This window comes from Anoplophora glabripennis, unplaced genomic scaffold (assembly GCF_000390285.2).
Source record: "Anoplophora glabripennis isolate ALB-LARVAE unplaced genomic scaffold, Agla_2.0 scaffold1095, whole genome shotgun sequence".
NCBI lineage: Eukaryota > Metazoa > Arthropoda > Insecta > Coleoptera > Cerambycidae > Anoplophora > Anoplophora glabripennis.
Window position 1 is genome coordinate 70152 of NW_019417170.1, and position 14111 is coordinate 84262.

Below are 14111 nucleotides of genomic sequence, written 5' to 3' on the forward strand. Positions count from 1 at the left end.
TCTGCCCCTAAGAAGTCTTGTAACCTGAGGGGTTATTTCTTTATTTATCTATCTTTCGTTATGACCAGTATCATAACGAGTCTGAATTTCAAAAGAGTTGCTATTTAATTCTCGAAAGGGAGTTTATTAAATACGGGACGGATTACTCAATCTCAATTAATCTACTCTTATAGCTTCGCCAAAAAAACCAACTAATTTATATCCTTTTCCTTTTCACTTATTATCCGTTTAACAATATAATTTAATTCTATTTTGGGAATCTCTACCCTCTTCTCGTGGTTTCGCGCGTTATTATTAAAAATATCGGTTTCTCTCTTGTACTAGACGCTTAACACATGGCCCCGACAGTTTAAGTGAACTTGTTAAAAATATTGCTAAATTTCGGGTGGCCTTCCCCGAAGGACGGTCTTGGCGACGTTACCTACTTGATGCCCTCAACTTTCGATAATTTGTGTCGACTGGAATATTGTATTTGGCCCATCGTTCCGAGAACTAATAAATAAATGACTACGCGTCCTGGCTTTTGTTACAGTCTTTTTTATATCTCAAAACCATGTTGTACGAGAAAAACTAAATTTGGTACACAGGGGTTTTATGACATGCGGAATCTCACAGTGCTATGCTTTTTGGCGAGAAACCCCCTTAATACACTTTTTCGTAGGCCCCCTTGTCGAAAGATTTGGTCGCAAATTTGATTTTTTTTTTTTAATTATTAGATAGCTAGAAAGCCATTGAATTTAGTAACTTTTTTGTCTCTTGATATTTGTTTTGTAAAACATGGAAAATGGCGAATCACGATATGCATTCTATCACATTTTGACATTTTTCTCGAAAACATCGCGTTTTACGAAAAAAGTATAAAGAGACAAAAAGTTTTTAAATTTAATGGCTTTCTAGTGGACTTATAATTTTTAAGAAATTTAAATATGCGACCAAATTTTTTTGGCTCCAAAAACAAGGGGACCCACGAAAAATTGTCTTAAGGGGGTTCCCCGCCAAAAAACGTTGCACCATCAGATTCCACATGTCATAAAACCCCTGTGTACCAAATTTAGTGATTCTCGTACAACAGGGTTCTGATATAAAAAAAAGATTATTCTTGGGGGCGGACTTCAGGGGGCTGTAACTCCGAAAACGGGGGCCACTTGACAAAAATAAAATATACGTGTCCCCTAAATTTGTCCTAAGAATCTGTGACCAAATTTTGTAGCATGAATTTCGGGACACCCTGTATACTCCCAATATAGGGTATTTCTTCCGTGTATATGATACCAGTTTACATTTTGCCTCATTTAAAGCTAGGTCGTTATGTTTACAAAACTCGGACACAAAAGTTTCAGATTCTGCACTGTTAAATTTCACAAAATTTATCCGATAATAATTTATCCCAGTCAGAGTTCAATTTCCATAATAGGATATTATGGTTGACTCTGTCAAAGGCCTTCGCCAAGTCGGTATAAACCAAGGATATTTAAATATCCTTGGGTATAAACAATATCAATTTGGGAATTATATAATTTTCTGTAATGTAGGCACTGAACGTACAGAAATTAGTAGCGGTAGATCTTCTCTTTAAAAAGCCGTTGTTCTTCTGACAATATGTGTGTCACATGTGTATATATCCTATTATATATTACCCGTTCAACTATTTTGGATTGCATTGGACAGGTTCATGGAAATATTCCATTTTTTGAGACTTTGCGGCCTCGATATCTCGAAAACTGTTAGTACTATATTTTCTATGACACTGGACCAGTGTTGTGTGTTGTGAACTGCTTTGAACTAAATTGTTGTAAGATGGCGCACAAATTATCGTACATTATCGTATAATTTCGCCGAGTGACGACAATACAGTCGAATCCACAAAACTATGTGGTATTTGGAATGCACAGTAGCAGCGTACAATCTATTCAATTGGGGTTTATCGTTTATTAATTAAAAAACTAACCTTTTCTTGCTGATAGCCATCCTTTGAAATCCAGCAAAGTTTTCCACTCTACCCTATAATTCTGTTCGCGACGTTTTTGTTGCTTAGATGTAGAACTTTCTCCCCGTTTTTGGTTTTTATATTCAAGCGTACGACACCGTGTTTCTTCTTCCCAACTCGCCATTATTCCATGGCTAGAAATTGGCCTCAATGATTTGGGATCGAGGGGGATTATCCCTCTTTATCCTGCCTCATCTCGTGTAGGCCTGGACAGTCTTCGTAGGTGGGCCCCATCCGTCGTCTACCCCGACCGCAAATGCGGCCGGTGTAGGCGCTTTGTGGGACCTCCTTTTGTCCTGGCTGGGCCCCGCCGGCTAGGGCCCTTTCTTCTGGCGCTCTTCTTGCTTCGCCGGCTCGTCTGTGTAAACCCCGGGGGTGGTGTCATGTCTATGTGTGGTATGGTTGGACAGGGCAGTGCGGCTATGCAGCCTGGGATGCGCTTTACTAAGGTAGCCCTTAGGCTAGCGCGGAAGGGGTGGAGATAAGAAGGGTGTGGGGGTGTGTCGTTGTCTTCGTTTCTTGATCCTGGCGGTCTCTGAAACAGAAAAGGTTAGCGGGCAAAGGGGGGGGGGGGATGTCGTTATGGTGATCACCCAGGGTCAAAAAGTTGGTGTCTAGGTCTTTGGTCATTTTTGTTTGTCGTTCACGTCGGGTACGTAGTCAACGGCCTGCCTGAGGAGGGGATTGTCATGTCTAGCAAATGTAGCACCATGAACACATTTACTGGTCTGAATTGTTAGTACTTATTGTACACATTTTTAATTCGGACCGGTCAAATTTGGTTCCATAGGTAATGCGCATAATGCGTAATTGCGTAATTTGGACCTTAGCCCTAGTTTACAAGGTCTATTACTATAATTTGCAATTACAGTTTACTCGGTTAAAGAAATTAAAACAACCTTTATTCAAGAATATAAAATAAATTTAATATATTTAATGTATAGCTTGAAACTAATTTGAATTTAATAATTTACTAGGCTAAATCAAGTTTTGTTTTTGTTGGTAAAATTAAATTTTTTTCTCTCTATTTTCCTCCAGCTTGTGAATTACTAGCATCGGATAACGTGGATATGGATCATCCAGATGCAAAGTATTTCTATAATTTGGGTCAATCTGTTAATCCACAAGATCCGGCTGTATTTAGTTTGCGGGTGCGTTTGATATTTTCTAAAAATGACGATCCCATTGAAGTCTCTAAACTGCTATTAAAGGAGCTTGAAACCAGACCAACTGATGTGAACTTAAGGGTTCGGCTACTTAAACACTTTCTACAAAACAACCTGATTAAAGAAGCATACAAACATGCATCTGCCATCGAGGAAAAAAATTTGTCTATTTTTCATAACGACTTAACTTGGTATGAGACATTTGCCGAAGTTCTCGTGAGGTTTGAAAGTGACCTTATATGTAGTTCTCAGCTCACTTGGGAGGTTTGGTTCCTGTCCGTATCTGTGCAGGATAGATTGGTAGCCCTGAGTTTGGATGAACACTTAGACACTGTAAAAACTAGTACCGAATATGTAACTGCAGTTTTCAATTTCGATCAAATGCTGTATAAAGCCTCGCAAAATATTCAGACCTGTCCAGATGATGAATTAGTAACAGTATTTTTGAGCCATTATCATGCGCAGTTATATTTCTATCTAGCCACGCTCATTTTTAAACAAGCTAAAAAGGATCTAATTCAGTTCAAAGAGGCTTCCAACGTAACCCTTCCCGTTTTGTTAGCGGCTTACCATTCCTCTCCCCCCGATTTGCAGAGTATTCGGCAGGCAGAATCTCCAGAAAGTAGGAGACGGCTTGTACAACACTGGCACAAAGAAGCCTCTTATCGTTGCTCACAAACGGGACACATCCTTCTAGCGGCTGCTAAGGATAGAAAGACTATCGTATTAGAAAAGGCAACACAGTATTCAACGGGAATGTGGCGGGAACAACTCTACAAGAAGGTGTTTGTGAAAAGAGATCAACAACTCAAAATATCGACAAGTTTTTTCGTTTCAAGCTTTCAAGTCTTAGAGCCAGTTATAAAATTGCCTGATCCTCTAGATTTAGTAAAATTCGATGAAGTTGCTCAGCTAGTATATCCCGACTCTCTACACCACTACATTTGGCTTGGTCTAAATAGTAAGTTAAGCGACATGGAGGTGAAATCTTTCGAAGGCCTGCAGTATTCCATAAAAAATTTGAACAATTGTGCTGCTGAGGAACTAAACGTTCTGGATATTCAGTCGTTCCTTTATTGTGCTATTCTCTGTGCCAAGTCCAAAATGGAGGATACTAAAAATTTGATTTATTACAACCATGATAGGCCTACTGTTTTACCAGTCTGTGTGACGGACCATTTAGGCACTTTAAACCAGTGGATGTTTGTATCGGCCGCTTATAATATGTACAAAAATGAACCAGGAGCTAATATGGCAAGCATTCATTTGTTACTAATTAGAGGCATCAAAATGGTGAGGTGTATAGATTGTCACGGCTTGGATGTTAGAGTATTGGTGACTTTGGCGAAAATATTTGAAGAGCGTTCGAAAAAACTTACCAAACAGTCGGAAATCGAATTTAATGATGCTAGAGCTGAAATGTACTGGAAAACTGCCTTGCCGTTTTTGGAGAAAGTGAAAAATAATCAGATGATTACGTATTCTAATAACAGACTGTTTGAATATAAAGGGAAAGATATATCTATTTCCGAGGCATCATCTTACATTGAAAGTGGGAAGTTGTTCACAGCTATACAGCTGATGAAGAAGAAGGAATATGAAAAAGCGTTACATATCTTCGAACAACTGAAAGATCCTTACGCTAGTTTTTACCAGTCAGAAATTTATAAACACATGGCTGATCAAAAAACCAACCAGAACAAAGAAAATGTTACATCGGAAATGAGGAGCCAAAATATTATCTTACTCTCGAGAGCCAGGGACTGCCTATACCTCACTCTGGACAGACTTCGTGAACCGTCAGTAGACAGAACACATCCCTTAAACTCTCAACTTGGTACTGAAATCGAGAAGATAGAAAGACTTATGTCCCGCATTGATTCAAACTGTACGAACTGCAATGAACGTGACGGAATGGCTGAGGAGAACTCGTCCTCTGACAACAAGGAGAACTCGTCCTCTGACAACAAGGAGAACTCGTCCTCTGACAACAGCGCAGGAGATCATTATTTAACGACTTATACAACTCACACCAGTTTTTATGACGTACCTTATACCCCAAAACATGATCCCATTTCGAGTATTTCAAGAAAAGAGATAAGCCAAATGCTCGACGAAAAGTTAGCAGCGGCTAATGCTAGCATGGACTCCGTTCTAAATCAAATTCTTAGCGTCCAGAAGAATCTTGTGGAGGTATGTTATCTGTAGCCTTCTAATAAATTTTTTTAGTTGTTTTAGTTGTTTTTAGTTCTTGGGTTACTGGGATAAATAAAAATCTTACACTGTATTGATTTATAATAAAACATCAAATAGCATAAATCATTTTTTTTATTATCCTTATAGGTAACTGAGGAATTTGTCAATTTGATTTATTTTTTTTATCCAGGACATGCAGATCGTGAAGAATGAAATAAATGAGTTAAAAACTCACAGAAAAAACATTCTGTTGAGTGACGAGGATCTCCTCTTTGACTCAAATATTAATTTCAACATTGGAGCATATAATATGAACTCGCCTAGCGTTTCTTCCAATAATGAACCAGGAAGGATCAGAAATGCCAGTAACTTAGCAGCTGCTTATGGAGGACTAGGTTTACCACCACAATCAGGTATTTTTTTATGATTATAATATTGAATTTCAAATGCTACTTTATTTCTTTACTAATTTTCGTTCATAATTTAACAGAAACAACCCCAAAAATTTGATTTAAAAAAGTTATCTTTGACGCTCTATACCTCAAAAATGAAAGACGCTAGAATTTATGGCACTTTTTTCCCAAAACATCCTGTATATCAAATGCATAAATTACTGAATTTCTTACAGATGCACTTCCATTTGTGCCCGACCAACAGCTACCGTCGACTTCAGCTTCCGTCGCTGCTAGCTACGCCCAACCAATTTTAGGTCGGCCATTTCTCACTCAGGGCTTGCCATCTAGCTTCCAGAAGAAGGATGAGAATATTTTGGAGGTATGTTATCTGTATCCTTCTAATTAATTTTTTTAGTTGTTTTTAGTTCTTCGGTTACTGGGATAAATAAAAATCTTATACTGTATTGATTTATATAAAACATCAAATAGCATAAATCATTTTTTTTATTATCCTTATAACTGAGGAATTTGTCAATTTGATTTATTTTTTCTATCCAGGACATGCAGGTCGTGAAGAAAGAAATCAGTGAGTTAAAAACTCACACAAAAAACAATCTGTTGAGTGACGAGGATCCAAATGTCCTTGACCCTGACTGTGGGGTAGATTATAATATTAATTCCAACATTGGAGCATATAATACGAACTTGCCTAGCGTTTGTCCCAATTATCAACCAGGAAAGATCGGAAATGCCAGTAACTTAGCAGCTGCTTATGGAGGACTAGGTTTACCACCACAATCAGGTATTTTTTTATGATTATAATATTGAATTTCAAATGCTACTTTATTTCTTTACTAATTTTCGTTCATAACAGAAACAACCCCAAAAATTTGATTTAAAAAAGTTATCTTTGAAGCTCTATACCTCAAAAATGAAAGACGCTAGAATTTATGGCACTTTTTTCCCAAAACATCCTGTATATCAAATGCATAAATTACTGAATTTCTTACAGATGCACTTCCATTTGTGCCCGACCAACAGCTACCGTCGACTTCAGCTTCCGTCGCTGCTAGCTACGCCCAACCAATTTTAGGTCGGCCATTTCTCACTCAGGGCTTGCCATCTACAAGTTTGGGCATCGGAATGCTCACAGAGCACACAGTCCCTCACATCACTCAACTGATAAAGGAATCCTCCAAGGCTGTACCCGTCAGCACCACCCAAAGCCTCTTCCCTTCGTCGCACTCCTCTTCTACTACAGCAACAATAAATAAAGCAGCGCCAGTAAACGTCGTGATAACCAATTCGAATCCACTACCTACAACCAGCACACTTACTTCGCAACCAGTTCTGTCGGTTACCATACCGCCGCAGCATATAAAGAGCAACATTGCCAAATCTCAGCCTCATAATTATCAGATTCCTCTACCGTCTACAGCCGTGACTGCGATAGCCTCTACTCCGTCCGTTTTGAGTAAATCGCCTCCTGCTATATCTACGCAGAGTTTGTTGTCTAACGTGTCGCCACTGGTATTTTCTGCGGTGGCTCAAACAAAGAGCCCGTCTAATGTGAGTCTGGGTCTTCAGTTCGATCAAACTTTTAATCCTGAGAAGAATTCAACTTTCATCGACAATCGTGTCGAGCAAGCTGCATTCAAGACATCCGAAAAGGACGAGAAGTTCCATGAAAGTTTCGAACCCCGTAAGAAATCATATCAAGATCGTGCTAAGAAATCATCCCATCCTGCTATTAAAAAAAGCACAAAAAAAAAGTCAGCAACTAGTGAGCATGAGGGTGTAAGATCAAGACCACATACACGGTCCCAGGGCCATACTGAAAATGCCAGTAATGGTAAGTCCATTGAATGTAATTCCAGTAAAAACTAGTAATTCTTACAGAAAAATCGTGAAATTACATACTGTGTTTATTATAAACACCTCATAAACTTATTAATTGAAAATTAAAATAAATATAAAATTAATTGCCGATATATTTGGACATTCTTGTGTTTGTTAGTTACCCCCTTTTGCCTTGTCATCAGTGGCGATTCGTTAGTGGAGGCAGGGGGGGGCTAAGCCTCCTCTGCAGTTTTTGATAGTATTGCAAAAGTTTTCTTTTAGTTTTTTTTTAATTTTACATCATAAATATACCTAATTAATGTTATTTAAGAAATTTTCGTCGGCGTCAACTTAAAGTCGCTACCGTCCAAGCAATTCTCTACAAATTCATAGTGTGCATTGACATTACATAGCGGTTCGTTATTAATTTAAAGGAGGATGGATTTACTAGAAAGAGCTACATAGTCTATTCTAAGTAATTGCACTATTCGGAATCTCCTGAAAATAAGTACCTACTTAGGTTTGCTATCAGTTTTTTTCTTCAGCCACTCATTTTAATAGCTTTGAGACATTGAAATTTTTACTGGATTGTTTACCCTTTCGATAATCCGTATAGATAGAAAATCAACCAATAATTAGTACCAATTGATTAATTATGGCAAATAATATTTATACCAACGACGAATATGTCCAAGTGTTTTCCAAATCCAGAAAAAATAGTAACGCTGCAGTAAGATTATACCACCAATGATATCCAAACCGACCGATTCCTCATAGACAAACATTGGCCTCGGTGGAAAAAAGGCTTCGTGAAACTGGTAAAATTCAGCCCAATTGTGAGGGTGCCGGAAGAAGGCGTAATGTCCGAACTGTTGAAACTGAGGAAGCTATACTGGAACATCTAGAACAAGACTGTGGTACANGAAAAAAGGCTTCGTGAAACTGGTAAAATTCAGCCCAATTGTGAGGGTGCCGGAAGAAGGCGTAATGTCCGAACTGTTGAAACTGAGGAAGCTATACTGGAACATCTAGAACAAGACTGTGGTACAAGCACAAGACAAATGTCCAAGCAACTGCAAGTTTCTCACAGTCTTGTGTGGAATGTAGCTCATGAAAATCTTTTATACCCTATTCACCATCAACCCCTGCAAAAATTATGATCCTGAATTACCTCACCGCGTGGATTTTTGTCAATGGTACGGTACATTAATATTTCCAGGCATGACTTAAATTTCCTAATGAATATACTTTTCACCGATGAGGCAAATTTGTCCTAGAATAGGTGCAGTAAACCTTCATAATGTTCATTCATGGTCAGAAGAAAATCTCATGAAATATTTGTTTCACGATGTCAACATAATTTCAGTTTAAACGTTTGTATGGGAATTGTAGGAAATACTCTAATAGGTCTTTTGATTCTTCCATACAGGCTTGGAGCGGCCGAGTATCTTAGATTTTTAAACGAAAATCTTCCAACATTACTTGAGGATGTACCCTCGCTACACGTCAGGTGATGTGGTATATGCACGATGGGGCGCCTGCACATAGTACACTTGCCGTTAGATAATGGTTAAATTTAAATTACCCGAATTGCTGGATTGGTCGTGATTGTGATGCCCCTGTTTGTCGCCTGGGCGTTCACCTGACCTAATGGCTATGGATTTCTTTATGTGGGAACACAAAAAGTATTGTTTATGCCACCCCTGTTGCCTCCTTAGAACTACCCTTAAGAATATTTTAGGCAGCAGATGACCTTCGCAATAACCAAGAACTGTTTGTGGGAGTGCTTTATAACTTCAAAAGACGTATTAGGTTATGCTTGCGGCAAAATGGAAATTATTTCGAGAATATTCTTTAAATTTAATTTTGCATTTCTTGTTTTTCGTTTGTATTAAATTTTATTTCAGATAAATAATTTACCTAATATGTACATGTCCCATAGACATAAGTTATCAAACATTTTTCATTAATTAATAGCAAATTATTCTTAATGTTATTATTAAATTACCAGCTTATTGACAGAAAGTGTCAATTTATTAATATGATAAATAACAATTTATTTGTTATGACATCCCCCTACTTTATTTTCACAAATTTTCACAATTACCTACCCCTTTAGTGAACGATGATGATTTTTTTACTAGAAAACTATCGGTTTCATCGAAAAATTACAAGAGGCAAAAAAGTTGCGCAATAAATCAGTCTTCCCAATAAATATTTTTAAATAAATGATTTGCGTCATATAAAAAATTTCTAATCAAATATTGCAATGGAGTTGACTGTTTCACTCCTTTATAAAACACGCCAATGATCGAAAAAATATTGAAAAGTTGTCTCTTTATTAGTAGGATGCTCATACCAAGTTTCGTGTCTCTAGCATTCCCCATGTTAAAAAAAGTATTAAAACGTGAATTTCAATCCCCTCCTTTAAGAGGGTATATTGCCTCAGGGGTGCAACTTTCATATCAGGTATTCTTACTTCAATCCTCTTATTTTTGGCTCTACATTCACTGGTACCATTTTTGCTAATTTATTTAGAAACACCCTGTATATCAATGTATTCGCAATGGTTCCCGCTAATGAGTGAGATAATTTTCAAAGCTTAGGTACCTATGTCATTCTTTTTCAAATCATTATTTTTCGTTTAACGGACTTATCAGTTAATTTTAATCTTTATAAATAAATAATTTTTCAATAGCAGAAATTAATAAAGGCTAATTCTACTACCAGTAAGAAAACAACAACAATTTATGCTTCCACGTATTAGAAACCGTAATAAAAGTGAGTCTTAAGTATGGCTAATTTTTTAAAAGTATGTAATAAGATTTTGTAATGCTTAAGTAGTTCGAAAATATAACGTATAAAAAACAATAATATGTACTAATTTTTCTTTATTAAGAATAAAGATTAAATTTTATGTACAGGGTGTCCCACATAAAATTTTGGCAAAAAATCTTTGAACACATCGATTTTATTTGATAAAAATACACATTTTAACATGAAACTCAATATTCAATCATTTGTTTTTGAGTAATGACATCATCAACTTTTTTTTTAATGGCAACCCCCTATTTATTTTCTTGATTTTGAGAGATATTTTTATTGTCGAAAGCTTTTACTGAATTTACTCCATACTTTAGGCGCACACTGTATAATACTAAATAAATAAATAAATAAATAAATTACTGCAATGCGGTAATGATTTTGATATAATAAAAGTAAAATAATGAAAGACAGGTTTTTATGGGCTTTTGGTAGGTACCTGATAATAATAGTCGTGTGTCTCCTTTAACTGTATTTTATTATTTTCATCGATACAAAGGCAAACTACTTCTTTTTTTTTCCACAGTCTATCTTAAATCTTTGCCTGAGCTGGCAATTTCTTCTTCACTAATCAGACTTAGTAAAATATTAATGTCTTTTAATTCACCGACATAAATGATGTTCAAAAAATAAAATGCGATTTGGCAACTTTCTGTCTATTTATTACTCATAATAATTTTTGATGAATCGGTATCGTGCTGATTTAAATAGGTACTTATATTAAACCATAATAAGATAAGATTATATTTTGGATAAAATGGAAATTTTTTATGATTTTTGAAATAAATAATATGTTCGAGTCAAAATTGATAAATTATAGATATTTTAGTTACCATCTGGGGACGCTCCAAAAAAAACATGAGATACATCCACGAATATTCCTGAAGGTCATACTTTCTTTTTTCGTAATTTCTTCAAATTTGCTTTTTGCTGTGCTTTCATTAGTCTTTCCAAAGGTGGTAGCTGGAGTGGCAATAGATTTTGTTATTATTTGTTTGCAATGTGTACTAAGTCTCCTTTTTACAACCGTCCCAAAATGTGAGGCCGTAAGGCGATGCATCCTTTCAGATATATACAGTGAATTTTCGAATTGACCCACTGTCTTTTCCTGTATTTCAATTTGATTTTCTTTTGTTGCCTGAAACAGCGAGTACATTTTTTTATTTTTTTTTGCCGAGACAATGCATTATTTTTAACTAGGTATGTATAACTGTTTATAAAATATTTGGAAAATGTATTAGTTTGGTGGAATGTTAAAAAGAAATAGGAATGGCATTACAGGAAATTTTACTGTTATCAACAAAATATTGATTTTTTTCAACTAAATACCAAAGACTTACCTTATATATTTATTATACTTATACCTTACATAAGTAAAACTCTTTTATCAAGGGTAATTTTCAGAGAAAGTAATAATAATATTGTATAGAAGTACTGCTTAAAATGTTTTTTTTAACTATGCCAAAAATAAAATGCTTTAATTTATAAAGATATGAAAAAATGGAAAGAATTAGTGGGATATCCCACGTTACAAACTATATAATAATCAAATGTGCATTATTCAACAATCAGATATGGAGTTCAAGTTAATAATTCAAATTATAGGATCTATTAATTTTTATGCACTTATTTTCAAAATAATAATGCACTTGAAGTGTTTTCAGGATCAATGGTACAACTAAACACCACGATATAACAATACAAATATGTCATTTGCATTTTATTCACCGAGTTTTATGTAAAATATATTCTTCGAGAAATCAAAAATAAAAATATTCTCGTTGCATACTTTAAACACAATCTTATACTTTATGGTGTAAAGAATGAAAATTGTCTTGCATTTAAAATTACATATTATTATTATACAGTGTGGAAAAAAGTTTGGAACACCTGAAATATCTCGCAAAATATTGTTTTCCTGCAAAAATGCTCGAAGGGGTCAAAAAGTATTTTAAATTTGCCATCTTTTGCATACATTAGATCGATGTACAATATGTACAGTGTATGTTTGCAGAGTCAAAGGGTGCAATTTTTTGTAAATGGCAACCCTTTTTTTTTAGATACAGTGAAAGAGCATATTTCTCACGAGTATTGTAGTATAAAAATTGTATTAAGTTGCATAAAATTTTGAGAAAAATGTAAATAAAATTTTCATTCTGAAAATTGATTTGTGCAATATGTTGCCAAGAAGGTGATGAAACAAATTTTATTTAAAATCAGTTACATTGAGAGACTTTTTGGTAAAATTGATGCTTATGATTTTCTGTTTTCTAAAGTCAAAAAATCTTACTAATGTATTTTTACAGCCTTCGTGTGGGATAAATTAATTACATCATTTCGAGAACATATTTTATTTCCGTTTTTATTTACATACGTTTCCAAGACTTCTAAAACTTTGTATCTAGATTGATATCAAAAACACAATCTTAATAATACTATTATATCCTTGGATACTCAACAATAACATTCGGCGACTACAGAGTGAACGCAAGCATGCCCGTAACATGTATCTATCAGAAAAATATCACATTATAAATACAACTTACAAAAAATTTTATACTACAATACTCAGAAAAATGTGTTCTTTCATTTTCTAGAAAAAAAGTAAAAATAGGGGTTGCCATTTAAAAAAAAATTGTCCCCTTTGACCCTACAAACATACTGTACATAGATCTAAAGTATTTAAAAGATGGCGAATTTAAAATACTTTTTGACCCCTTCAAGCATTTTTGCAGGAAAGCAATATTTTGCAAGATATTTCAGGTTCCAGACTTTTTTCCACACTTATATTAATTACTGTTATTATTATTATTATTATATTTTATTATCTTACAAAAACCTGAACTATAAATTCAAAGTTCAAAATCTGACATTGACCAGCAGAACTATAACTATCAACTTTTGTAAACATGAAATATGCATACACGTACTAATAATTAATATTCAAACAGTACTGTACCTGTAACCTGTTACATAAATTTTCAACTTCTCTTTGTAAATCATCATCAGAGGGCCTTTCGATTTGGCAAAAATAGTAGCTATTAGTAGCTAATAGGAACTTAAGAGTTACTCTGAACTGATATTAGTTGCTAATAGGTACTATTTTTGCCAAAACGAAAGCCCCCCAGGTAAATCTACTTCAGCAATATTTGGCCCATAATCTGTTTGCTTTTGATTTGCAGAAAAATCGAGTTTCTTCGCAGCTTTTATCTTTTTGGGAGCATGTTCCTTTTTATATTTAACTTTCTTTTGCTGGGTATTCATAAATTTTTGTAAAGTGGCGGTTTTACCATAAGAGCTGCGGAGCTGCAGAACACATAAAATTTTATGTATTTAATCATATTAAATATCAACAAAATATTTAAAGAATCCAAATGCACTCGCGCTAAAATAAATCTAGGAGCTTATATTATTATTTATTACGACGCCAGCTGCTCCTTAATATATCATATACAAAATGTGTGCAAAATGTATACAAAATTTGTTTTTATTGGCTAATTAGGCACCAGGCCCGGATCCAGAGACTGGTTTTGGGGGTGGCGCAAAGCAGTTCTTTCAGAGGAGCTTGACACTAATGAATCCTTCTACTTGCATTAATATCGACTAACTGCCTGTTGTCGTTTGGAGAAATTGAAGATCTTTAAAAAATGTTGTGCTTTGGGGGTGGCGATCGCCACATCGCCACCCCCTCTGGATCCGGGCCTG

The 14111-nt window shown here is 35.3% G+C and overlaps 1 protein-coding gene across 2 annotated transcripts in view; it reads left to right on the forward strand.

Annotated features, from left to right (window-relative positions):
- LOC108913783 (E3 SUMO-protein ligase RanBP2) overlaps positions 1-14111 on the forward strand; it is a 35876-nt gene that overhangs the window by 17670 nt on the left and 4095 nt on the right. The window contains exons 3-7 of one of the 2 annotated variants that reach the window (XM_023455996.1): positions 3026-5346; positions 5540-5762; positions 5978-6123; positions 6303-6546; positions 6757-7596. In XM_023455996.1, the coding sequence (XP_023311764.1) occupies positions 3026-5346; positions 5540-5762; positions 5978-6123; positions 6303-6546; positions 6757-7596 (3774 nt within the window). The remainder of the gene's footprint in view (positions 1-3025; positions 5347-5539; positions 5763-5977; positions 6124-6302; positions 6547-6756; positions 7597-14111) is intronic. The other variant, XM_023455997.1, reaches the window with a different exon arrangement.